This window comes from Schistocerca gregaria, chromosome 3, assembly GCF_023897955.1.
Source record: "Schistocerca gregaria isolate iqSchGreg1 chromosome 3, iqSchGreg1.2, whole genome shotgun sequence".
In the NCBI taxonomy this organism is placed as follows: domain Eukaryota; kingdom Metazoa; phylum Arthropoda; class Insecta; order Orthoptera; family Acrididae; genus Schistocerca; species Schistocerca gregaria.
Genome location: NC_064922.1, coordinates 928582870 through 928608123, shown reverse-complemented (window position 1 = coordinate 928608123; position 25254 = coordinate 928582870). Strand labels below are relative to the sequence as shown.

The window sequence follows — 25254 nt, the reverse complement described above, 5'->3', positions numbered from 1 at the left end:
CTATTCACTATTGCTAGTATCTTCATCTGTAGCAGAGTTTTATATAGCAGTGGTCACAGTTCTCCATATGACACTACAAAAAAGTCTAGCTTTTGTAAAATCATGTGTTCAACCACCACCATTCTACGAGACACTGCTAATTTTACAGTATAGCCCACGGCAAGACTGAATGAAATATTGAACAGGACTGAAAGAATGTAAATAGGTTGAAGGGACAAGGGTTATAATGGATAGTAGACTTATTCAAACATTTTATGGAAACTCAAACACACATCATGTTTACAACCTGGTGCATATTCACATCAGTTATTTTAAAACAATATGTCACACTGAACTTAATGTCACTATGTACACTGATCTGTAGTCACTTCTGATGACTATTTCATCTATTTTAATGAAAGTTTAATCTTTATTAATAAATATGCAACGGAAAAATAAACACCAGTACAAAAACAGATACTTATGAAAGTCACAAAGACTTAACAAATTTGTGATCAGCTGCATCCACTTTAGTGTACTGCACAGCCACTTGGAACTACTGATCACTATATTAGGCCTATGAAATAAGTAAATGTGGGCACAGAATTTACAGAAAACATCCAGCATGGATAGTCCAGAAAAACATCATTTTTTCCCACCAGTCGACTTAATCTTGTTGATATGCTCCTCTAACTCATGATCAGACTCCAAATCATCCATGGTGAATGTTGTTCTGATAGGGCACCCTACCACTGGACACCTATAAATGCACATATTTGTAATATTAGGCTGAGTCTATAATGTTATTACAAATTAAAAGTACTAATTTCTTAAGCATCAGAAGAGTTATACTATTAAAAAAGACACTTTTTTATACAAATTAAAAGTACTAATTTCTTAAGCATCAGAAGAGTCATATTATTAAAGAGACACATTTTTTAAAAGTATAAGTCATCATTTTTAAAGTATAAGTCATCATCATATTTATTATACTACCATACATGTTAATTCACTAATTCTTATGCCAAGAATGTTAACCTAACACCAAAAATTAAACATCACAAATAAAACAAACACCAGAGCTATTGCAATAATTCTGATGGACATGAACAAAGATAACCAATCACAAGCTAGAACTCCTCAAAAATGAAGATGCAGAAAATTTTGTGAACAGGCAAATGTAATTTTTACGTAAGGCCACATAAGTTATAATGCACATGAGAGTGAATCAAAAAGCATTTCCAGGAAACAGCCAGCCACTACGGTTCATTGTCGTATTGCTGGGATATGAGCTGTTGCACTATAAACAGCAAATTGAGGTAACCCAGACTGATTATGTCCCTGACCAAGAAGAATGCATTTTGTAGACCGCCGAGAAAATCCACATTGTTGTAGCACATGATACATCTCATACTACCATATGGAGAGTACTTTATAAAAAGTTCTTGTATTTATATAATCTTCAACTACTGCGAGCCTTTCACTGGCCAATAACAAGCCATGGAATAATACGAGGGTCAGTCAAAAAGTAATGCCTCCTATTTTTTTTTTCTACGTTTAATTGTCAGGAAATTTAAATGCAATTACATAGGTTGAAAACCACAACATTGAGGATCATTTTGTCATTTTTCAATGTAATCTCCGCCCATCTCTACAGTTTTAGTCCATCTTTGAACAAGGGCATGTATCCCAGCACGGTAAAAATCACAGCTCTGCTTCCTAAGCCATTGACGCACGGATGTTTTGACGGCCTCCTCATCTTCAAAATGAATCCCACGATGAGCTTCTTTTAGTGGCCCGAACAGATGGAAGTCTGATGGTGCCAGGTCAGGGCTGTATGGGGGATGAGGCAAAACTTCCCATCCAATTTTGACAATCTCGTCAGAGGTGTGACGACTGGTGTGTGGTCTTGCATTGTCATGCAAAAGAAGAACATCTGCCATTGATTTTGTTGAGCGAACTCGCTGAAGACGTGCTTTAAGTTTTTTGAGGGTTGTGACGTATTGAACAGAATTTATTGTGCATCCCTGCTCCAAAAAATCAACCAGAATCACACCCTCTGTATCCCAGAAAACTGTTGCCATAACTTTCCCTGCCGATCGCACAGTTTTGAATTTTTTCTTCCTCGGCAAGCTTGTGTGACGCCACTCCATTGACTGCCTCTTTGATTCGGGTTCAAAAAAATGCACCCATGTTTCGTCCCCGGTCACAATTTTTTTCAGAAACTCATCTCCCTCCAAACGGAAGCGCTGCAAGTGTTGGGAGGCTATTGTTTTCCTTGCCTCTTTATTCTGATCGGTTAACATTCTTGGAACCCACCGTGCACAAACTTTTGAGTACCCCAATTGTTTAATAATCGTGATCACACTGCCTTTACTAAGAGAAATAATGCGACACACTTCATCTGCAGTCACCCGACAGTCACCACGAATGATGTCATCAACTTGCTGAATGTTGTGTGGAGTCACTGCACTCACCGGCCTGCCGCTCCACTTTTCGTCAGTCAACGGTGTTTGCCCTTCAGCTTCCTTACAACGACGAACCCATCGTCTAACAGTGCTGACATCCACTGTCACAACACCATACACCTTCTTCAGTCTTTCATGAATGCGTATGGGCGTTTCACCTTCTGCATTCAAGAATTCAATCACACAACGCTGTCTCAAACGAACATCGATGTCGGCCATCTTACAAACTTCTGCTGTGCTGCCACCTGTCGACACAGAAAGTTACTACTGCAGTGGATTGCAGAAGAAGGTTTGAGGAATGGCGCCAAATTCAAATTTTTCACTTAACTTAGTTTTTTTAATTAGAAAAAAAATGGTAGGCATTACTTTTTGACCGACCCTCGTATTCCCCAATGGTTTGTTGCACAAATTGCCGAAGGGTAGTTTGTATCTTCAGTCTTGCTTACACAAAAGATGTCATTTTCTCAAACATTCTGTGTGGGTGAGCTAGTCCCCATGCTGCCAGATTGAAAAGATGTTGGGTAGCCCTACCAGTGTGTTGCAGAATGTTTTAATTCCGTATCAACATACTGAGCAGTGCAGCTACCACTTTTGAGTTGGAGAATATCAACTTCTACTGCAGGGAATGACATGTTTAACATCTGAAACGTGCCACAGATGAAAGTAAGATTGTTTCATAAAATGAAACTTTCAGCATGTGCCAAAATAGCTCTGCCACGTAGAACAAATCTAGTCTCAAGCAAGCTGCAACACATCTAAGAAGTGCATGGACAAAAGTTAAACTGCTAAGCTGATTAGCATGTGCAGAACGGGGGGTGTGGGGCCCTTTTAAGGGATATGACAGTGGATATCATCAACCTATACTACAGCCATACTTATGTTGGGCTATTGAGGAAAGAGAGAGGTCTGAAGGGAATTGGTGACTATTTTCAGGAGTAATCTTGATAAGACCATGTAAAAGGCAGTGACAGAGCAGTCCACACCTGACTTCACTAAAGGGCAGCACTGACATCACTGTTAAGCCAAAGGAAATGGCAGAGTTTGCACTGGCTTCAAGACCAGTAACAAACTTTCAATGACTACAAAGAACACAATATTTTCCAATCACTGCGGGTATTCCCTAAAGCTGCAGTATTATTTAATTGGATAGATAAAAAAATCTATTCACCAAGTGGTGGCAGAACACACACCAACAACACTGTTGTGATAGGCAAGCTTTCAGAGCCAGTGGCTCCTTCTTCAGGTAGAAGGGGAAAGAGGAAGGGTGAAGGAAAAGGACTGAAGAGGTCTAGGAAAAGGGGTAGATTTTGTGAAAGTCACCCAGAACCGCGGGTCACGGGAGTCTTACTATACGGGATGAGAAGGAAAGACTCTTTCCGCTTAGTGGGTAGATTTTTTATCAATACAATTAAATAATTTTATCAATAATTGATTGGTTTTGTTGTTACCTTCAGTGTGGTAGAATCACAGATGATCATTTCAACAATTTTATTCTATAAATGAATCAAAAGTGTATGTTCCATTCTATGTGCACAGATACTTATGTGTATTATCCAACTTGCATGACACAAAAGTACTAATATAACTGCAACTTAGTAAGAGTACAAACTTGCCATTGTTTCTCTTCGCAGATAGTGCTTTGCATCAATGTGAGCTCATTTGCAGTCTACCACAAGATCAGTTGCACTAAGACTACAAAAGAAGCTGCGTATGATTTTGTTGAAAAAATTGTGGCACCTGGTTCACAAGTGGCGCTGAAAACATACATCATATCTAATAAAAACAGCTAGCCAGAGATTTAAATTCCATCTTTCCCAAATAAACTGGGAGCTGATTCCATTAATCCTCACTAACATGTGATTTGGGGCTCTCTCCTAGTTCTTAGTAGTCATCTTATTACTAATACAGGGCGTATACACGGACAAGGAAAAAAAAATCCCGGATTTCCCGGTAAAAAAAAAAAAAAAAAAACAATTTCTCTTGGGTGAAAATACGCTTTTTGCTTGTTATGTGACGGTATACTTTCCCTTGGAGTCGTAAAACCAATCTTTTGAATGGTTAAGATTTCGTACACCGGCATATTGCCCCAGAAAAAAAAAGGTTTTGGAAGGATCTTTGATTTGCAGCAACATGTACGCTGCATATTTTTGTATTACAAACGTATATAGTCAAACCACCAAACACAGAACGTTAAATTTCTGAAGCATTGAAATCATGATCACGATGTGCTTTTGTAAGCCTAGTCATAGCTCATGTCACGTTATATCACACGCCGATGATAGCAGGTATTCGTTGTGTTTACATGGGGCTCCCAAAACCAGATTCTGTAAGCCAATTTCTCAATACCGCTCCTGGGTGGTCGCGTAAACACTTCAAAATCGATTCTGGAAATACGTTTCTGGTTGCTGGTTTTCCAGTCCCTCAATCGATTTTTGCTGCATGTAAACACAGCTGGTATTGAAACGTGCTTGGGCTGCATGTTTTAAAAATTTCAGCTAGTATTGAAGGAGTGGCTTTTTGTACAGTGAAGTATACGTAGAAATATTACACTGAAGCTGTTTGCACCTCGTCTAACTACAGAGAAATAGCGATTCTGCTGACTAAATCAAATTACATCTGCTGTTTTCCAGGCGCCGTAGTTAACTGGGCTAGCAAATCCGCTTCAGACCTTGACATGTAAACACGACAGTGAAAAACGTTTTCAGAAATTCAGTTTCCGTCTTTCGGAAAGATGTGTCGCATGTAAAAGTAGTGATTCAGAGCATAGGGCACATGATGTAGTCAGCCTATAACAACATCACTGGTATGTAGCACAAACACACAAATAGGAAAATTAATGTACGAGGGTCACTCCAAAAGAAATGCACACTTTTTTTTTAAATCTGTCTTTTATTCTACATGTTTGAAAGTTTTACAGTGTGTAGATACATCCTTTAGGAACAATATTTTCATTTCTCCACATAATTTCCATCCCTCTCAACTGCCTTACGCCATCTTGGAGCTATGAGTATGAGGCGTGAGTCATGCTTTGGTAGCTCAGTTGATAGAGCACTTGCCCACGAAAGGCAAAGGTCCCGAATTCGAGTCTCAGTCCGGCACACAGTTTTAATCTGTCAGGAAGTTTCATATCAGCAAACACTCTGCTGCAGAGTGAAAATCTCATTCTGGTATTAAAAACTTGTTTAGCTCATCTTTTTACCCATCCTCCAATGACGAAGCACACTTTTAAACAACAAATGTTGAAATCAGTGGGCACATCTACCACGGCAGTGGCACTCACAATGTTCTTGAGCACCTACAGCACCATTTCTATTCAGACTGCTGCCTGGCGGAGCTCCTCCGTGAGCAACAGCCATGTACTCTCCTCCACCTCCTGGTACCACCACAACTCTTGGAACCTAGGATCCGAAATGCTGGAAAATACTCCCCAGGCTCAGTGGTCCAGGCATGTTCCTATGGAGCAAAACTTTCATGGATGCTGGCTATGATGGTGGCCACCCATTGGCGACACCTTATGACAGTTGATACTCCTTGGAGTTTGTAGCATCAACACACCTATCAACTCCGCTCGTATTTACTGACAGGAGTGCCAACCCTTGCAAACCCCTCAACCACATGGGAGGGGAGGAATCTGGTGTCCCCTGCCCCAACAAGTTCAAAAGCCATCGGGATGCATGGGCCTGGATGACAGGTGATAGGCAGTGCTACCAATACTTGCAAATGATGCTATCACTGCCTCAGTGCTATGTGTGGGCCATACCCCAATCGCCATCTGATCGGTGCCCGCAGCCACACTGTTAGCTTGCACTGCAGAGGTGTGAACCTCAGTCGTGTTTCTACTACACTCATATCATTCCTTGTACAAATTAGTATCTGATTTCAGCCAGATTTCTGCCTCAATATTATGTGTGCATTGTTAATGTTTATAAGTGAGGCTAGTTCTGGGACATTTCCTGCAGTTAACTAATACTATATAAACATTTTATTTCTTTGATCTACTATGATGAATGCTACCCTGTCTGTAATCTATCTTATCAGGCTTGTGGGGACATGTATGTATTCTAAAAAATGCACACATGAACACCACATGTACTCCGCGACCCTAGTAGATACTTCCTGTGTGTAGTGCATGTGTGACCTATTAATGACCTATTAACAGTGGGGAGGAGTCCTACATTTCTCCACCCGATAGTGGAGACTGAGAAGTCTGTGTCCAAGACCATCACAGAATCATCTGAGCTTCCAGTTTAATGCTTCCACTCAGCTCCAAATTAGAGGACTGTGATCGATTCTGGGAACAATGTTTCACGATACTAGTTCTGGTTCCACCTTGTGAACATGGCTGGCAGTGTTCACCAAATCAGCCAGTTGTCTACAGGAAGTGAGAGTGGCACCTGTAACCAGGTAGCAGGCACCATCTGTGCCAACATGAGCTATGATTTTCAGCTGGATGCAGCCAGTGTGCTCAATCGCTGCCAAAAGAGCCCCCTCTGCATCTCAGATGAGATGCCCCTGACAAGCAAATGGAGTGGACACTGGCCTTCTTTCCTGATCTACCCACCATTTCCCTGTGGGGTTGCATAACTCTCCTAATTTTGGAGGTCCTAATGTCAAGTAATCATATCCTCTGTGTTCGGCTGGCCTTCTCAGATGATCAGCCACAGCCGCAAAAGGTGAGTCTGGCTCGTGCAAACTATCAGCAGTATGTAATACCTCAATCCTGTTTTTGAGGAGTAAGGGGGAGCCATGTGGTTGATACCCACCTTTGCCTACTACCCAGAGATTCACGAACCCACCATTGTTCCCCAATCACAGTCAGGTAAGTGTCAATCAACCAAGTACTGATGGACTAAAAATGTCACAAAAACTTAAACGTAAGTTAGTAAATGAAAAAATAGAAAAAATACATAGGTACAATTCACTTCTTTGCATTACATGAAAACAAACTAAACTGAATTGTTGTGTATAAAAAAAACTGCTACAGCTTCAGATGTATCCACTAGGCTATGTAACATATACAGTAATATACAGGACAATTCTTAGTTAGTTATTAACATTTAAACCCCAGAACCATTTAAAAAACTCAGAAGTAATGTAGATCATGATGAAACAATTAGTTTAATGAAAGACACATGGGGCCGTAAATGTTGGGAAATACTCCAATAGTGAATGACGAATACTGAACATGTGACATCACCAGATGACATATCTTTCCACATGTGCAGCAGTTGGACTTGCTGATCCTATCATGCCAGTAGGGGAAGTACTGCACATTTCTCTGTTAGGGTGTAGTGCTCATGGTAGTGGCAATACAAGACTATGATTAATCTGTTTACATTTGCAAAAGCAGAGCAGCTAGCAGAGCAATTTGTAGCACTGTCCCTTACCAGCAAGAATAAGATCGACAAGCCCAGCTGCTGCATGCGCGACGAGGTACGTCATCTGCTGATGTCACAGGTTCAACATTTGTTGTTCACTTTTGCGGTATCTCCCAACATTTGCAGCTCCATGTGTCTTATATTAAAATTACATGTCTCAGTGTCATCTACATCACTTTGGAAGTTTTTTTTATAAATGTTAATAAGAATCATCCTGTAGATTACAACCCACAAATGTGAAAATGGGTGATGCCACAATGTAGAGTTTTGTGAAAGTAGAACAAAGAAAATATAGCAGATGCAGAAGAGTGTCACCAGGAGAGAAAAACACTTGTCGACATCCATGTCCAGGTATGGTTGATCAAGGAATGACAGAAAAAGTTCATCAAAATACGGCTTTGAAACCTATTTTGCAAAATACACATTCTCATCAAGAATAGTTGAGTTTTTCGGGTGCATCATACAGTGTGGGCAACTTCAACCTACTTCTGAAAAGATAAAAGCCTTTCAAAACTTTCCAGAACTAAAATTTATTACACCAATACAAAGTTTCCTAGGGTACTTTAACAAGCTTATATTATATTACTGTACAATTACAAAACTAGGTGATTAACTTAGGGATAATCAGGAGTATAAATTTGAAGTGCAGAAGCGAAACTTCAAGATCCACAAATATATCCCTTCCTCAGATCCTGTTTTAAAAACCTAGCATAAAAAATAGAAGACTGAATTAACACAAAGATGCAAGCAAAGAGAGCTTTGAAACTGTGTTATTACAAAAATCATCAGATGATGGCAAGTTACATCCAGTCTGTTACATGGGTAAAGAAATAACACCTCAAGAAGAAAACTGCAGTAGCTTCAACTGATGTTGGAAGAAGGTGTTCATGTACAGAGATGATGATCTTGAGGCAATAAAATGAACATGAACTGGATCAAAATTAAAGCTGAAGACCAATAATCTTCGTCTTTACCAAGTTTGAAAGTTAAAATTAATGATATGTATGACATCTACTGAGAAGGTGATGTACATGAGGATCCCAGAACTATGAGAATGTGTACCAAATTTATGCAATCCTTGCCAAGTGACTATGTCTACTCACCATCCAAGCCAGATGATTGTCAGGACAGCTGGATGTGGGCTTTGGAGGGCGGATTTGAATGTTTTTCTGTCGAAAAGAATAGTGAGACATCAGAGAAGCCAAATACTGCTGAGTAGTTTTTGTTCGTGCTTGAAGCAGTTGTGTTCATGGAGAAGAAACAAGCTGTATTGTTATATAATGGTATTACATATAAAATTCTGACACATTTCCTGCATTAGCATTGAAGTAATGGAAAGTGGACCTGCAAGCCCAAAAACCACTATGCAATAATGAAGAATTCCAAGGATGACTAGTGTGCTGCAGGCATTCCATTGTGTGATGACTTACAAATAGTTCTTCTCCAAAGCAGAATTTTGTGGAGTGAACTGTAACAAAATAACTCAATACATATCAATCTTACCCAACAAACAATTGAAAATCCCATGGAGACTTGTAGACATCTCTGAGACTTCCTAGCCATTTCAAGTAACTTACATTTCTCAACACTGTTAAAAGATTTTTCACAGAAATAAATGAAGATAGAAGTGAACAGACGAAATATTGGGTGGAAATTTCTTGTGAACTGTTTAAAACTAGCAACTGTTGTACATTTATTGTCAACTGCTGTAAATATATTGCACAGATCTGAAAAAGTATTATGAACTGCTCTGAATTTGAAATATGTCAAACAATTAATAACAACATACAAACTATGTGAGAAAATAAACTCATAATGACATTACACACCTTCAAATGCTTATCTATCTAATCATTAGAAATGCGACAATGGAAACTCCAGGTAGGAATAGCAACAATGTAGGAAAGACAGAGTGATACTTATCTTAAAGAAGACACATTATGTTGCAGGAAGGCACAATTAAGGCAAGTTTTTGCTTCAATCAGCGATTTTTATCATTTCCTACAAGAATGATCTTTCTTTGAAGAGATATTTTAAAAATTGAATGGACCAATGCAGTAAGAAACACAGATGTGCTAGAAAGAATAAGGATGACCTACAGTCTATGGAAAAGCATTACTAGAAGAAGAGCTAAGTTAGCTTCCAGAAACTGCAAACCTGAATTAGTAAATCGTAGAGAGGAAAGAAGGAAGCATTGCAAGAGCAGAAATGCATTAAAATAAGCAAATAGATTATGCATAATCTTGGGCATAATCGGTATACAGAAATGAAAAGATCACCACTGAATAGAAGAGATGGAGGATTGCACCCACCCATTTGGAAGTAGCAGAAATAATATTTCAACCACTTGTAGAATAAGTACTTCTAGTGACAATATAGATAAGCTGTGCAGCACACTTACTTGAGTTGTTTGGGTTTTTTCAACAAACTTTGGATGCTCTTCTTACTATATACATGATTACACAGACGGTTGCGAACTGGATTCTCAAGCACTGTCATTGTTATAGGATCTATGATGTTGATCTGTGCATCTGTCATGACTATCTCATCCTTTTCACTCACTGAAAGGAAAAAAAAAAAAAGAAAGGGAATTTAACAGTGATAAGAATTCCTAACTGCAGTGTGATATACTATAGCAATAATGAAATAGTCCATACATAGTGTACACTCTACTGCTGAGCATTTTGAAGTTTGGTGTTATCTTGTGGTAAGGACAACCTACTAACTACAATTCACATAAAATTTCACATTTGATGCGTTCAGACCATCATCCACAAAAGAAAACACACATGTGGTCAGCATTTCTGAAAGTTCACTGCCACATAATTTTACAGGTCATTACCTTAATGTTCATTCTGTGTGTGTTAAAATGCTTCAAACACAACAGTGACTCTTAGTAGACACCGTATTGCAAGTATAGATCACTGGATGGTGCGAGCACCTTTAAGAGGTGTGTGTATTTTTTCTTTTTGTGATCTTTGGAGTGCATTGTTTCTGCAGTGCGTGTGTTTAGTTGCATTAGTTCGACCCTTCATGAAACTAATCAGAGTCGTACCTCGATTTAGAGTATTTTGCCACTGATTTGTCAGAATATGATGTTGTAGACGACTCTGGGGATGATGTGAACTATAAATAAATTCCAGAGAGTTCATGCAAAGAATGTTTGCAATGAAGCACATGGCATGTTTTTTTTTTTTTTTTTTTTTTTTTTTTTTTTTTTTTTTTTTTTTCCGGATTTCAGTTAAAGGTACTTTCAGAATGTAATTCCTACGTGGTTTTATTTGTAAATGAGGATTTTTGTGGTAGAATGATTTGATAAAGATGGACATCAAAGGTAAGCAGTGGCATTATTTCCCTGGATATCATACCTGAAGAGCGCAGAAGACAAAAGTGAGGACAGGATATGAAGAAAGTTGGAAACTGCCACTGATTCAGGACAATAAGGACAGTGTAAAAAAAAGATTTTTTTGTAAATTCTAATAAATGCTTTGGCAAAACAGGAAGAAACCAACTAATTTGCATGCCCCACAGACTGTAAGGAAGTTATTGAACATGAACTCCTTTTCTTCTTTCAGTGGGCTATCAAAATAGAAATGTGTGATCTGAGGCGTACAGAAATCTTGAAAATTTCTCAGATACTCAGCCGGGTAGCATCGTCCAAAAGGCGCAATAGTTCGGCAAGCCAACTTCTTGCCATCTTCAGGCATTCTTGGTGTCTGATTGATCTCTGATGGATGCCTACTTTATATAATCTCCACACCTCTCCTGCAGCCTACGTCTGGGCGCGTCCGAGCGGTCCGCGGCTGGTGGTGGGGGAAGGGCGGCGCTGGGTGGTGGAGGAAGTGCGGCGCCCCGCGACAGCTTATGGGTCGCAGTGCTTCCGTGGCTGTGGCCAGTTGCAGAACTCTGCTGGCGTGGTGACAATGCCGCTGCTTCTTCTTCTTCTTCTTCTTCTTCTTCAGGTATCCTGGCCAGGAGTGGCTTTCCACGTAGACTGTCACTGTGTTTTAGTCATACTCAGAGCTGGATCCCAGGCTTTGCTTAGCTGGAAACCGCTGTCTTTATTTATTAGTTCGTCATGCAGCTGGATCTCCACGGCCTCTTTGAGGAGACAATCCCACAAGGTGTTCAACTGCTGTAATACATTTGTGGCATTTTAGCGCGCAAAACATCTAAGGTCATACGTGCCCAATATAGAACCATAGAATGCTAGGACTGCGAGCTTTTTCAAGGTCCAATACAGAAAGGAAGAAAAATCAAATCTAAAACGGCAAGACGTTATGAAAGAGTACCTAAAAGACGGCGACAAGATACCACAGTCACCAGGTAGAAATAAAATCTCTTTTGCCATATTACTGCTTTTTAAAAAACTTAAAACGCGAGCCACAGCTCGCACGTCATCCACTAAAATGTCAGCCAAAGTGGGCGACAGCCCAACCCTGAGAAGTTAAGTGGCTAAAATAGGGGCAGAGGATCAGGAAATGTCTGACTGTTAATGGCTGGCTACAGTAAGGACAGCTGGGTGCAGGGTTACCACTCAACAAGTGGCGGTGACTAAAGCGGCAGTGCCCTATTCACAACTGAGCTAACATTACTTCCTCACGGCGAGACGGCTGGAAGGAAGTCGAGCAGGCTGTGGGAAGAGGTTTGACTTCTCTGAGTTTGTTCCCATGAAGGGAGCACCAATGGTCATGCCGAAGTGACATGATACGCCGATAGAGAAAAGTACGAATATCTTGCAAGGGAACAGAAGGTCTGAGATGGACTACGGCCTTGGCTGCAGCATCATTCCCAGGCACACCAACATGGCCAGGAACCCATGTGAACATCACCTGGGCTCCCCCATCCATGAACAAATAGAGGCAGTCCTGGATCTGTCGAATGATGGGGTGTACTGGATCTGGATCATCCAGAGACTGAAGAGCACTGAGGGAGTCAGAGCATATCACACAGTGAGTGAGCTGGTGCCTCCGGATGTAGTGAACAGCCTATAGAGGGCAGAAAGCTCTGTGGTAGAAAGTGTGCAGTGGTTGAGAAGGTGGTATTGAAACTTATCATCCCTGACGACAAAAGCATAGCCAACACTGTGGGCGGAATTGGAACCATCAGTTTACAAAAATATGCTATCGGCAAGTTGTGAGCGAAGTTCGAGAAATTTGCAGTGATAGGTCAGTTCGGGAGTCAAATCCTTCGGGGACGTGCTCAGGTCAAAATGAACACAAACCTGTGCCTGAAGCCAAGGTGGTGAAGGGCTTTCACCAATTCAGAAAGTGGCAGGAAGTGACGAGAGCGTATGCCGCGAGGCCACAGATAAGAAACGTACATCTTGTATTGGCAGTCAACAATGTCATCAAAAAAAGGTTGGCCTGGCATGGAAGAAAGCTGACATGCATACCAATTGAGTAGGATGTCAGTCTTAGTTCACCAGTTTCTGTATAGAGACTCTGAACTGGTCTGGTATGGAAGGCATCAGTGGCGAGACGGATCCCCAAATGGTGTATTGAATTTAGACAGCGTAAGATATACTGCTGTGCAGAGGAGTAGACAATGCATCCATAATTCAACTTGGAGCGTACAAGAGATCGATAGAGGCGGCGGAGGAGGACAGTCCGGTCAGCCCCCCAAGAGATACCACTGAATACACGAAGGATGTTGAGGGACCGGGTGCAGCGTGCAGCCAGGTAGGACACATGGGGAGACCAACTGAGTTTCCTATCAAATGTAAGCCCTAAGAACTTCGTTGCATCCACGAATGGGATAGCACTTTGGCCCAGTCACAAGGATGGTGGAAGAAATGCCTTGTACTGCTAGAAGTTGACACAAACGGATTTGGTAGCAGAAAAGCGTAAACCATTTGACACTCCACAAATGGAGACGGTCCAGACAACGCTGAAGACAGTTTTGCAGGAGACACATCCACTGGGAGCTGCAATACATAACAAAGTCGGCAACAAAAAGAGAGCCAGAAATGTCAGCTGGAAGTAAGTCCATAATTGGGTTGATGGCTATGGCGAAGAGGTTGACACTCAGTACGGAGCCCTGAGGCACCCCGTTCTCCTGTGCAAAGGTGTGGGATAAGGAGGCACCCACACGTACCTGGAAAACTCGGTCTGTTAAAAATTCCTGGATGAAAGTGGGAAGACAACCGTGAAGGCCCCATGTGTGCATAGTATGTAGAATGTCTGTCCGCCAACAGATATCGTAGGCTTTGTCCAAATCAAAGAAGATGGCCACTGTTTGTCGCTTCTGCAGAAAATTATTCATGCTGAACATTGACAGGGTGACGAGATGATCAACCGCTGTGCAGCGCTTTCGGAACCCACACTGACCATTAGTGGAAGATGGTGTAACTCCAGCCACCACAATAATCGACCACTGACCACGCGTTCGATCACCTTACAAACGCTGCTGGTAAGAGAAATTGGATGATAGCTGGAAGCAAAAGATTTATCTTTACAAGGCTCAGGTGGGGAACAATAATAGCTTCACGATAAAGTGTGGGAAATACACCGTCAGTCCAAATACGGTTGTAGGTATTGAGGAGAAAGCATTTTCCCACAGGAGGAAGATTCTGCAGCATGAGGAAGTGGATTGTATCAGGCCCAGGAGCAGAAGACCTGGATGAGGAGAGAGCACGCTCGAGCACCCTCATAGTAAAAGGAGTATTGTAGCATTCTCGATTCAAAGAGAGAAAAGAAATTGCACGAGCCTCCTCCGCCTGTTTCCAAGGAAGGAAGGCAGGATGGTAGTGGGTGGAGCTTGAAACCTCAGAAAAGTACTGACCCAAAGCGTTGGAAACATCGACAGGGTCGACTATGGCGTTTCTGGCCACAGTCAGACCAAGGATTGGGGAGTGGGCGGTAGTCCCGGAAAGCCGGCACAGACCACCCGAATGAGAGAGGACGGAGTAAAACTGTTGAACGAGCTGAAGAAGGAAACCCAGCATGCTTTCCTTAATAGTGTGATGGCACTGCACATGTAGTTGCAGTGGATGCAGTTCGTTAACGTAGGATGACGGTGAAAGACACGAAGTGCAAGTTGTCGGGCACAAATCGAATTGCCGCACTCCACAGTCCACCAAGCGACCGGGACCCTACGGGGAGAAGTAGTGGCATGAGGGATGAGGATTCGGCATCCAAGAGAATAACGTCCACGAGGTGCTCAACCTGATCATCGCAACTGGGAAACAGCCGGTTTTCAAAGTCTGCCAAGGAGGAATATAGCGTCCAGTCAGCAAGAGAGAATTTCCAATGAGTGGGCCAGTGTTGTGGGGTATAATTGTACAGACGAGTTACACAAGGGAAGTGGTCACTCGAGTAAGTATCGGAAAGAGCACAGCACTCGAGACGTCGAGCGAGCTGGACAGAACAGATCAAGAGGTCTAAGTGGAAATAAGTGTGTGTGGAATCAGAGAGAAACGTGGCTTTGCCGGTGCTAAGGCACACAAGATTAAGATGATTAAGAAGATCTGCCAAAAGAGAATCTCTCGAGCAGGCAACAGGCGAGCCCCAAAGAGGATGATGGGCAGTGGTGTCACCGACGAGAAGAAAGAGTGGAGGAAGCTGAGCAACAAGTTGCATCAGGTCCGCCCTAGTTATAGCAGAAGACAAAGGGATATAAATAGTGCAGAGCGAAAAGGTAAATTCAGGAAGAAAAACACGGGCAGCAACTGCTTACAGGTGGGTGAGCAAGGGGAAGGGACGATGGCAAACATCATCTCGTAGAAGCAGCATGACCCCACCATGAGTAGGAATCACTGCCGTAAGGGATAGGTCCATCCAAAGCGAAGTAAAATGAGAAAGAGCAAAATGGTCTAGAGGCGGACATTGTGATCGCAGGAGCAACTGAAGGTCCGCCCTGTTAGACCGAACTCCGCGGATATTCTATTGTAAAAGGGCAATAAAATTTAGGAACACCAGAGGTGAGCCGTCGAGGGAGGACGGCCACTGGAATCCACAGGTGGAGGACCTTCGACCATCAACTCAGCGGAGGCAACGGAGATTCCCCAGTGTTGGTCAGTTGAAAAGGACCGACGAGTCGAAGAGGGGGAAGACTGATTGCCTTTGGATGATTGTTTTGACTTTTGGTGACTGGCAGAACGGCCAGATGAATGCAAACTTGAGGTACGCAAGAAATTGACAGTTCGCTGGCTGCGTTGCAACCGTCTTCGCCGGTGAGAGTGAAGAATGGGCAGCAGAATCTACAGCCTGGGAAGCGGGAGACGGAGTGTCAGTTTGAAGGCCAGGCGACTTTGCCACCACTGCAGTGAACTGTAAGTCACAAGTTTGCGTAGCCACGTTTTTTGTGAGATGGGGAGACGCAACACAGTGCTGTAGCTTACAGACAAGGGGACATTTGGTTTACGGCTCACCAACAGTTTCCGGGCAACAGCAAAAGGTACCTTCTCCTTCATCCTTATCTCCTGAACAGCCCGCTCATCTTGATAGATGGGACAAGAACGAGAAGAAGCAGTCCATGCTAGAAGTGACACATTTGGCTGCATTTTTACATGACATGGTGGTATGATTAAACTGGTGGCAACTATAACATCTCAACAGATTGGGAATGTAATGGCGCACAGAGATGACTTCATAGCCTGCCTTTATCTTGGTAGGAAGCGTTAACTGATTGAAATTCATGAACAATCTGCGAGTGGTCACCAAATTGGCAGCTTCCTTCTTCATAACTCTATCAACAGCATAATGCCCTGACCCAATAGACAATTAGTTATTTCGTCCTCCGTCAAACCATCCAACAGCCGCGAGTAGGTAAAACCGCGGGTCGAGTTAAGTGAGCCTCCACTTTTATCGGGTATTAGTGAAGGAGTTGGGCCTTGAGTAGTTTCTGGGCCTGGAGAGCACTATCAATTTCCAAAAGCAGAGTTCCATCACGGAGACAGGAGCACGATTCCACAGGACCAGTGATGCCATCCACACCTTTCTGTATAAAAAAGGGGTTTACAGTACCAAAGGTCTCGTTGTCATCTAAACCTTTTGTAAAATATCGAAAAAAGAAATAGGACTTGCAGGCTGCTGACTCGATATGTAGACGATACATTCGTAATCTGGCCACACGGACGACAATGCCTCCAAGACTTTCTGCAGCATCTGAACTTGCTACACCAGAATATCAAGTTCACGATGGAGGTAGAAGAAAACAACCAGCTTCCATTTCTGGATGTGCTCGTCATGCGAAGACCAGATGACACACTAGGACACAGTGTATACCATAAGCCGGCACATACAGATTTGTACATACATGCGTCCAGCTGTCATGCTGCTTCACAGCAAGAGGGTGTTCTGAGCACACTGGTGCACAGAGCTTGCAAAATCTCGGACTGTGACAGCCTAGCAGCTGAACTGCAGCATTGCAGGCTGTGTTAACATGAACAGTTACAACAACTGGCAGATAAAATGCGTCTTAAGATCAAAGAAGCAGAGACTGCAGCATTCTGTGGACGAATACTCAGAAAATACAATGTCAAGTGCGTGTTTCGCCCTCCATCCAAAACGGAAAACATTATTAGAATCAGCCGAGAATGACTTAGGACTCCGGAAACCGGGAATTTACAGCATCCCTTGCCAGTGCGGGAAAATGTATTTATATAGGCCAGGCCATCCGGACGGTATGGGAGAGATGTAGTGGACATCACAGACAATGCACAAACAACCAAGTCCACTATGGCAGACCACTGCATCTCACAAGGACATGACATGAATTATGATGGCACAAAGTTACAGCAATCGAACACCTTCTGGGATTGTCTTCTCAAAAAGGCAATGGAGATCCGGCTGCATGACGAACTAATAAATAAAGACAGCGGTTTCCAGTTAAGCAAAGCCTGCGATCCAGCTTGGAGTATGATTAAAACACAATGGCAGTTTACATGGAAATCCGCTCCTGTCAGGACACCTGAAGAAGAAGGAGGAGGAGGAGGAGGAGGAGAAGAAGAAGCATTGTCACCACAAAGGCAGAGTTCCGCAAGCGGCCGTAGCCACGGAAGGACTGCGGCCCATAATCTCTTGTGGGGGGACGCGCTTCCCCCCCCCCCCCCCCCCCCCACCCAGCACTGCCCTTCCCCCACCACCAGCCGCGGACCACTAGGAAGCGCCCAGATGGAGGCTGCGGGAGAGGGGTGAAGATTATATAAAGTCGGCACCCATCAGAGATCAATCAGACACCAAGAATACATGAAGTTGGCTTGCCGAAATATCGCGCCTTTTGGATGATGCTACCCGGCTGAATACCCGAGAAATTTTCAAGATTTCTGTACATTGGGAAAACCTCAGACCACACATCAAGTACCTCTACGGGGAGGAGATGCACAGCAAAATCAAGAAGCTGGAGAAGCTTCGGAACAGGAAGGAGCACCTTATGGCCTTCCTTGTCTTTCTACTGAGATTCCGAGAGAACCAAATCATACCATCTTTTGCGAAGGTCACTCATCATATCAGAACCGCAGCTGCCAACCGGATCACCAGAAGAGCTAGCCTGGCCCTGGTCAGGGAGAGGATCCGGTACACTCAACACAGACTCAATTAGACATCTAGAGAACACTTCTCACTCCACTCGCAGCTTGCCTCGACACTCTCCCCTGACTCATGGGTGTAGGTAGATGCAGTTAGTTGGTTTCAAGCCAACAGTGCTTGGCAATCAGCCACCTTGAGAAAAACTGCAACATACAAACGCCTTGCAGCCAAACCAATACAAGAAGAACCACAGAGAACTGTCATCAACTGTACAGGGAAAGTAATTAACAATGATACCTTATCCGTACTTAAAAAGGGACTAAATTTCACACCAACACCGACAACATTACCAACAGAACAATTCATCAGCCCGGTGGAACAGGCCACTCTTGCACTTCCACTCGACACTGCAGAGGAAATACAGTGGGAAACATGCCATGTACTCACCAGGGCAGCTCTCCCGAAGCCAAACATCTCCAAGGAAGAGAGCAAAGCACTGAAGCGGCTCCGAGAAGATGCAGAGACTGTTGTCCTCCCAGCAGGTAAAGGGAATTGCATGGTCCTACTACCCTGTAATGTATAAGAGCAAAAATTGTATGACCTATTAGTAGACAACACCTACCAGAGAATCGAAGACGATCCTACCAACAGAGTGACAAGCAAGACTATGGAGCTTCTCCAGCACACCTTCGAAGATAAGAAGACGGTAAACAAACTTCGTCCACGAGCAGCTGCACCTCCTAGACTTTACGGACTACCTAAAGTCAATAAGGATGTATTGCCTCTCCACCCAACTGTAAGCAACATTGGGGCACCAACATACGAATTAGCAAAACATTTGACGTCGATGCTCAGTCCCTTTGTGGGCAAATGTCAGCACCACATCAGAAACTCTGCGCATTTCATCCAGCAGCTCCAGAACTTCCGATTGGGCCAAGAAGACCTCATGGTGAGCTTTGATGTGGTATCCCTCTTTATTAGGTTAACACTAAGACACTCCCTAAGCCTCATAGGAGAAAAATTTGGACCAATAGTAACGAAAGTTTTCAAATTTGTACTTATGTCAACATACTTTCTGTTCAATGGGAACTACTACGAACAAACAGATGGAGTAGCGATTGGCTGTCTGCTATCATCAGTAGTGGCCAATATGTTTATGGAGGCTTTTGAAGAAGCAGCTCTCAAGTCGGCAGCCTACAAGCCCTCTTGCTTTTTTCAATATGTGGAGGTTACATTTGTAATCTGGCCACATGAACGACAATGCCTCCAAGACATTCTGCAGCACCTGAACATGCCAGAATATAAAGTTCATGATGGAGGTAGAAGAAAACCACCATCTTCCATTTCTGGATGTGCTCGTCAAGCGAAGGCCAGATGGCACACTAGGACACAGCAGATACCGTAAGCCGACACATACAGATTTGTACATGCATGCCTCCAGCTGCCTTCTTTCTTCACTACGAGAGGGTGTTCTGAGTTCACTGCTACACAGAACACGCAAAATCTCATACTGTGAGAGCCTAGCAGCTGAATTGCAGCACTTGCAGGCTATGTTCTCCATGAACGGTTACAACAACCAGCAGGTAAAATGTGCCGTAAGACCGAAGAAGCAGAGACCGCAGCCTTCCGAGGAAAAAGGCAAACAGGATGCGACAGTGATTACACCATATGTTGGGAAAACATCGGCAAAGATCAGTAGAATACTCAGAAAATATGTCAAGTGCGTCTTTCGCCATCCATCCAAAACGAAAACATTATTAGGATCAGTCAAGGATGACTTAGGACTGCGGAAACCGGGAGTTTACAGCATCCTTTGCCAGTGCGGGAAAATATATATAGGCCAGAACATCTAGATGGTACAGGAGAGATGAAGTGAATATCACAGACAATGCACAAACAACCAAGTTCACTGTGGCACAGCACTGCATCTCACATGGACATGACATGAACTACAATGGCACAAAGGTGTTACAGCAATTGAACACCTTCTGGGATTGTCTCCTCAAAGAGGCAATGAAGATCCGGCAGCATGACCAACTAATAAATAAAGACAGCTCTTTCCAGCTAAGCAAAGCCTGGGATCCAGCTCTGAGTATGATTAGAACACAACGACAGTCTACATGGAAATCCGCTCCTGTCAGGACACAAGAAGAAGAAGAAGAAGAAGAAGAAGAAGCGTTGTCACCACGACGGCAGAGTTACACAAGCGGCTGTAGCCGTGGAAGGACTGCGGCCCATGATTTGCTGCGGGGCGCTGAACTTCCCCCACCACCCAGCGCCACCCTTCATCCACCATTGGCCGCGGACTGCTCGGAAGTGCCCAGACGGAGGCCGCAGGAGAGGAGCGGAGATTATATACAGTCGGCATCCATCAGAGATCAATTAGACACCAATAACGCCTGAAGATGGCAAGAAGTCGGCTTGCCAAAATATCGCGCCTTTTGGAGAATGCTACCCAGCGGAATACCTGAGAAAGTTTCAAAATAGAAGTGCGTTGCCCTTACTGGAGTGAATTGTGTGCTCTATGAGCCAAGAATCTGATGGAGACAGTGGGACACAAAGATATAAGCTACCAGTGTAATAAGCGCAAAATCACACTTTATGATTTGCAGTGCTTCAAAATTTACTCTAAAAAAATCATTTTACTAAGGTCATTATTACTTTATATAAAAGAAGTTGTAGGCTTGATTATACTTTATTATGTGCAGTAGAACATGTAGCTTTCTCGAAAATTATGTACATGTACACTTCATAAACTTTTTCCTCTGTTCCAAAACAATGTTATAAAAAAAAAAAATGTAAGAAAGCCCAAAGCTTTCATTAACATAAAGATTACTGATGCAATGTAAACATTCCTAAGAGTTCCTTGAAGCAAAATATTTTGTCACAACCACTAAATATTTTATTTTCCACTATTTTCCAGTTTCGGCAGAAATATTATTATCAAATGGCAACTGCAAACAGTGACCATACATAAATAAACATATATGTAGGAAACATGAAAGAACAAAAAAATAAGAGACCAGAGAGAAAACCCCTCTGTGATGATAGGAAAAATAATCTTGCATCTAAGACTTTCATCATACGAAAGCAATGGTCAATAGTGGAAAGCAAAATTTTAATAGTTGTGCTGAAAAGCATTCCTCCAACGTATTTAGTGTGACTGTGGCACACTATAAAGGTTAACTCTGAAGAGTTATTACAGCTGACAATGTGTTTCAAAAATACAGGTTTTTGAGCATAGGTTTCCACATTACATCTCAGGAGCCAAAGTGTTAATAATTTCTTGTTTTTTACTTTTATAGCTCTGCAAAAAAGTAATCAGTACCTCTGAGGGCACAAAGCTTATTTTTTTTTTTTTAATTTTTGGGTTGCATAAGAAAGTTGCAAAAATGTTCAAGGAAATACAGGAATATAAACTGATTGGGATTAAATACATAGGAATTGAAGGGAAGACAAGGTGAAATGGTTGCAAGAAAAATGTGAAGAAATTGGAAAGACAGAGTCAGCATACAGAGAGGTCAAAATAACCTTCCATGAAGTTTAAAGTAAGGCCATCAACATTCAGACCACAGAAGGAATTCTGCTGTTAAACACAGAGGAGAGGGTAGATAGGTGGAAAGAATACTCTGAACGTCCCTATGAGGGGCGAGGAACAGTCTGCAGACTTGATAGAAGAGGTAATGGGAGGTGACACGGAAGACATATGGGAACTAATATTACAGTCACAGTTCAACAGAGCTTTGGAAGACTTGCTTATTAAGGCATAAGGCATAGGTAACATTCCTCTGGAATTTCTACTATCACTGGGGGGAAATGGCAACTAAATGATTATTCAAGTTGTTGTATAGAATTTGTGAGAGTGGAACGTACCATTGGACTTCTGCAAAAATATCATCCATACAATTCTGCGGATACTAAGACCAGGTAAGAATAATTGCATAATCAGCCTAACAGTTCAAGCACTCATGCTGCTGACAAAAACAATATACAAAGCAATGGAAAAGAAAACTGAAGATCTCTTAGGTGTTGATCAGTGTGGTTTTAGGAATGTTAAAGGCACCAGAGAGGCAGTTCTGATGTTGCACTTGATAATGAAAGCAGATGTGATCTTTCTCAAGATGCCTCACTGGATCCATCGACCCAGAAAAAGTGTTCGACAATGTAAAATTAGGAAAGATGTTAAAAATTATTAGGAAAATAGTTGTGAGTTATAGCGTAAGATGAGAGGTCTATAATATGTACATAAATCGAGAAGGAGCAATAAGAATGAAACAACAAGAACAAAGTACCTGGATTAAAAAGGATGTAAGACAGGGATGTAGTCTTTCACCCTTAACGTTCAATCTGTACATTAAAGAAACAATGACAAAAATAAAGAAAAGGTTAAGGAGTGGAGTTAAAATTCAGGGCGAATGAATGTCAATGATAAGATTCTCTGATAACACTGCTATCCTCAGAGAATTAAGGAAGAATTACAGAATATACTGAATAGAATGAATGGTCTACTGTGCACAGACTATGGATTGAGGATAAACCGATGGAAAACAAAAGTAAAGAGGGCTACCATATATGAGATTGTGATAAACTTAACATCAAAACCGGAAACCATGAAACAGAAGAAATTCTGCTACCTTGGGAGCAAAATAAAGCATCAAGGACGAAGCATGGAGGTGATAAAAAGCAACTAGCACTGGCAAATGGGGCATTCTGGGTCAAAAGAAGTCTACTAGTGTAAAACACCAGCCTTAATTTGAGGAAGTAATTTCTGAGAATGTATGTTTTGAGTACACCATTGTACAGAAGTGAGTCATTGACTGTGGGAAACTGAAGAGCAAGAGAGGCAAAGCATTTGAGATGTAATATTATAGAAGACTGTTGAAAGTTAGGTGGAAGTGATTGAGGTGTGATATTATAGAAGGATGTCGAAAACTGGGTGGACTGACAAGATAAGAAATAAGGAGGTTCTCCACAGAATTGGTGTGGAAAACACCGACAAGAAGAAGGAACAGGATGATACGACAAGTCTTAAGACATCAGGAAATAACTTACATGGTATTACAGGAAGCTGTAGGGGTTAGACTGTTCAGTAAGACAGAGACTGGAAAATATGCAATAAATAATGAAGAATGTTTGGTACAAGTGCTACTGTGATATGAAGTGGTTGGCACAAGAGGGAAAATCATGCTGGGCCATATCAGACCTGTCAGGGGCCTGACGGTGGTGGTGGTGGTGGTGGTGGTGGTGGTGGTGGTGGTGGTGGTGAAGAGGGAGGATGAGGGGAAAAAAGACCACATTGTGAATCAGAATAATACATATAGGACTTATTCATCTTCCAGATTAAATTAACACTTCATGTACAGAATGAAATACACAGTTATATTCAAATGTCTTCTGCATCATAAATATTTATACACACATAAAAATAAAAAATAAACTATAAATTAGTTACATGCCTCTGTCCACAGAATCCTTAATGGTTTTTTCTAACCTGGAATACATCTGATGTCTTTTAGGATTTTGTCTGTTAGCTGCTTCTTCATTTAGAAGTCTTTCATACAACTGGAAACAAAATCAGAGTATTTTATTTTTATGTGTTAACTAGTAACACTTATAGTACAGAGATAGTCACTTCGTAAATTGAATTTATTTTCCAATCACATCACATTATCAAATGCTCAAATACTGAGCAGAGTAAAGTTAGTGGAAGGATGTGTGTGATGTGTTTGGGAAAGGGGGAGGGGCAAGAACAATGGAAAAAGAAGCCCATGGCTTGCTATAATGGTGCCACTTTATCAAATTAAGCTATTGCTTGACATCGAAAAGGTTGAAAGTGCTCATTTCTAGGCCATCTCACCCTATACAAATCAGAGGATGAGTGATATCAAATTGAAGATTTATAACAATTCTCAAGGATGTAAAACAAATAAAAAAAGAGACAGTTACTATGATTGTAAATGTTTTACTGAAGATTACATTTTCCTATAAAAGTAATGTTTTTCTTGCTCCTAAAATCACATAATTTGTCCATCTGCTACAAGATGTGTTAGAGGAAACTACACTGTAGTCCAAAATGTACAGGAGTGGTACAGAATATGATCAATACTGATCTGATAGTTGCAAACAGTCAGGATACTCTATGGTTAATAATGTGAACACTGGCATGAATGGTAAAACAATATCTTTTAACTTCAAACTCATATTGAAGTGAATGTTCTATCTTTGTTTCCATATGACAATGCATGAGCTACTTATGAAGCACTGGAGGAACTGTGTAACTTCAACTGTCGCTGGTAAACCTAAGTGTCTTAATCTGCAAAGATTCCAGTGCCTTGCCAGAGTCCAGTCAGTGCTTGTGGCAATAAAATGTTGCTGGTTGAAAAATAGACTATATTATTTGGCAACAGTAAACAGCACATTACCGCACCAATGTAATGATGACGACATCAATATGATAGACATAAAAGCCCCAATAGTTATCATGCACCCTTCTCTCCGAAGTAAACCACAAAGACTCAATAATATTGAGATCTGGTTATTGTGGTGGCCAGGAGAGATGTGACAATTCATTATCGTGCTCAAAAAACTAGCCCTGGACAATGGGAGCTGTGTGAACACAGATACTGGTTATCTTGGAACACAGCATCACAACTGGGAAACAAACACTGAACCATGGGATGCACCCGATCTGCTAAAATGATCACATTGGGAATAACGTGACATTACAGAGTAACCATTTGGTCCACAGAATGCTATAGTACAGCTGCCCAAACCACCACCACCAAACACCTGTCATATTTCAGTCTTAGAATGTAAACTCGGCCAGAAGTTAGAAACAGTGTGAACAAGACTCATCCAAGCAAATTCTTCCACTGCTCCATAGTCCACGTTTTATGGCTTTGGCACCATGTTTTCCATTTCTCCAATTATGAACATTTGCAACACTCATGGGTGGTTTTG

The 25254-nt window shown here is 42.0% G+C and overlaps 1 protein-coding gene and 1 long non-coding RNA gene across 2 annotated transcripts in view; both read right to left on the bottom strand.

Annotated features, from left to right (window-relative positions):
- Positions 1 to 233: 233 nt before the first annotated feature.
- Positions 234 to 25254, bottom strand: part of LOC126355809 (E3 SUMO-protein ligase NSE2-like) — a 60316-nt gene continuing 35295 nt past the window's right edge. Inside the window, exons 2-3 of the mRNA XM_050006235.1 lie at positions 10227 to 10386; positions 234 to 739 (exon numbers count right to left, since the gene is read on the bottom strand). Of these exons, the coding sequence (XP_049862192.1) occupies positions 625 to 739; positions 10227 to 10386 (275 nt within the window). The 3' untranslated portion in view covers positions 234 to 624. The remainder of the gene's footprint in view (positions 740 to 10226; positions 10387 to 25254) is intronic.
- LOC126355810 (uncharacterized) overlaps positions 23754 to 25254 on the bottom strand; it is a 36532-nt gene continuing 35031 nt past the window's right edge. The window contains exon 3 of the long non-coding RNA XR_007565535.1: positions 23754 to 23856. This is a non-coding gene — a long non-coding RNA (uncharacterized LOC126355810). The remainder of the gene's footprint in view (positions 23857 to 25254) is intronic.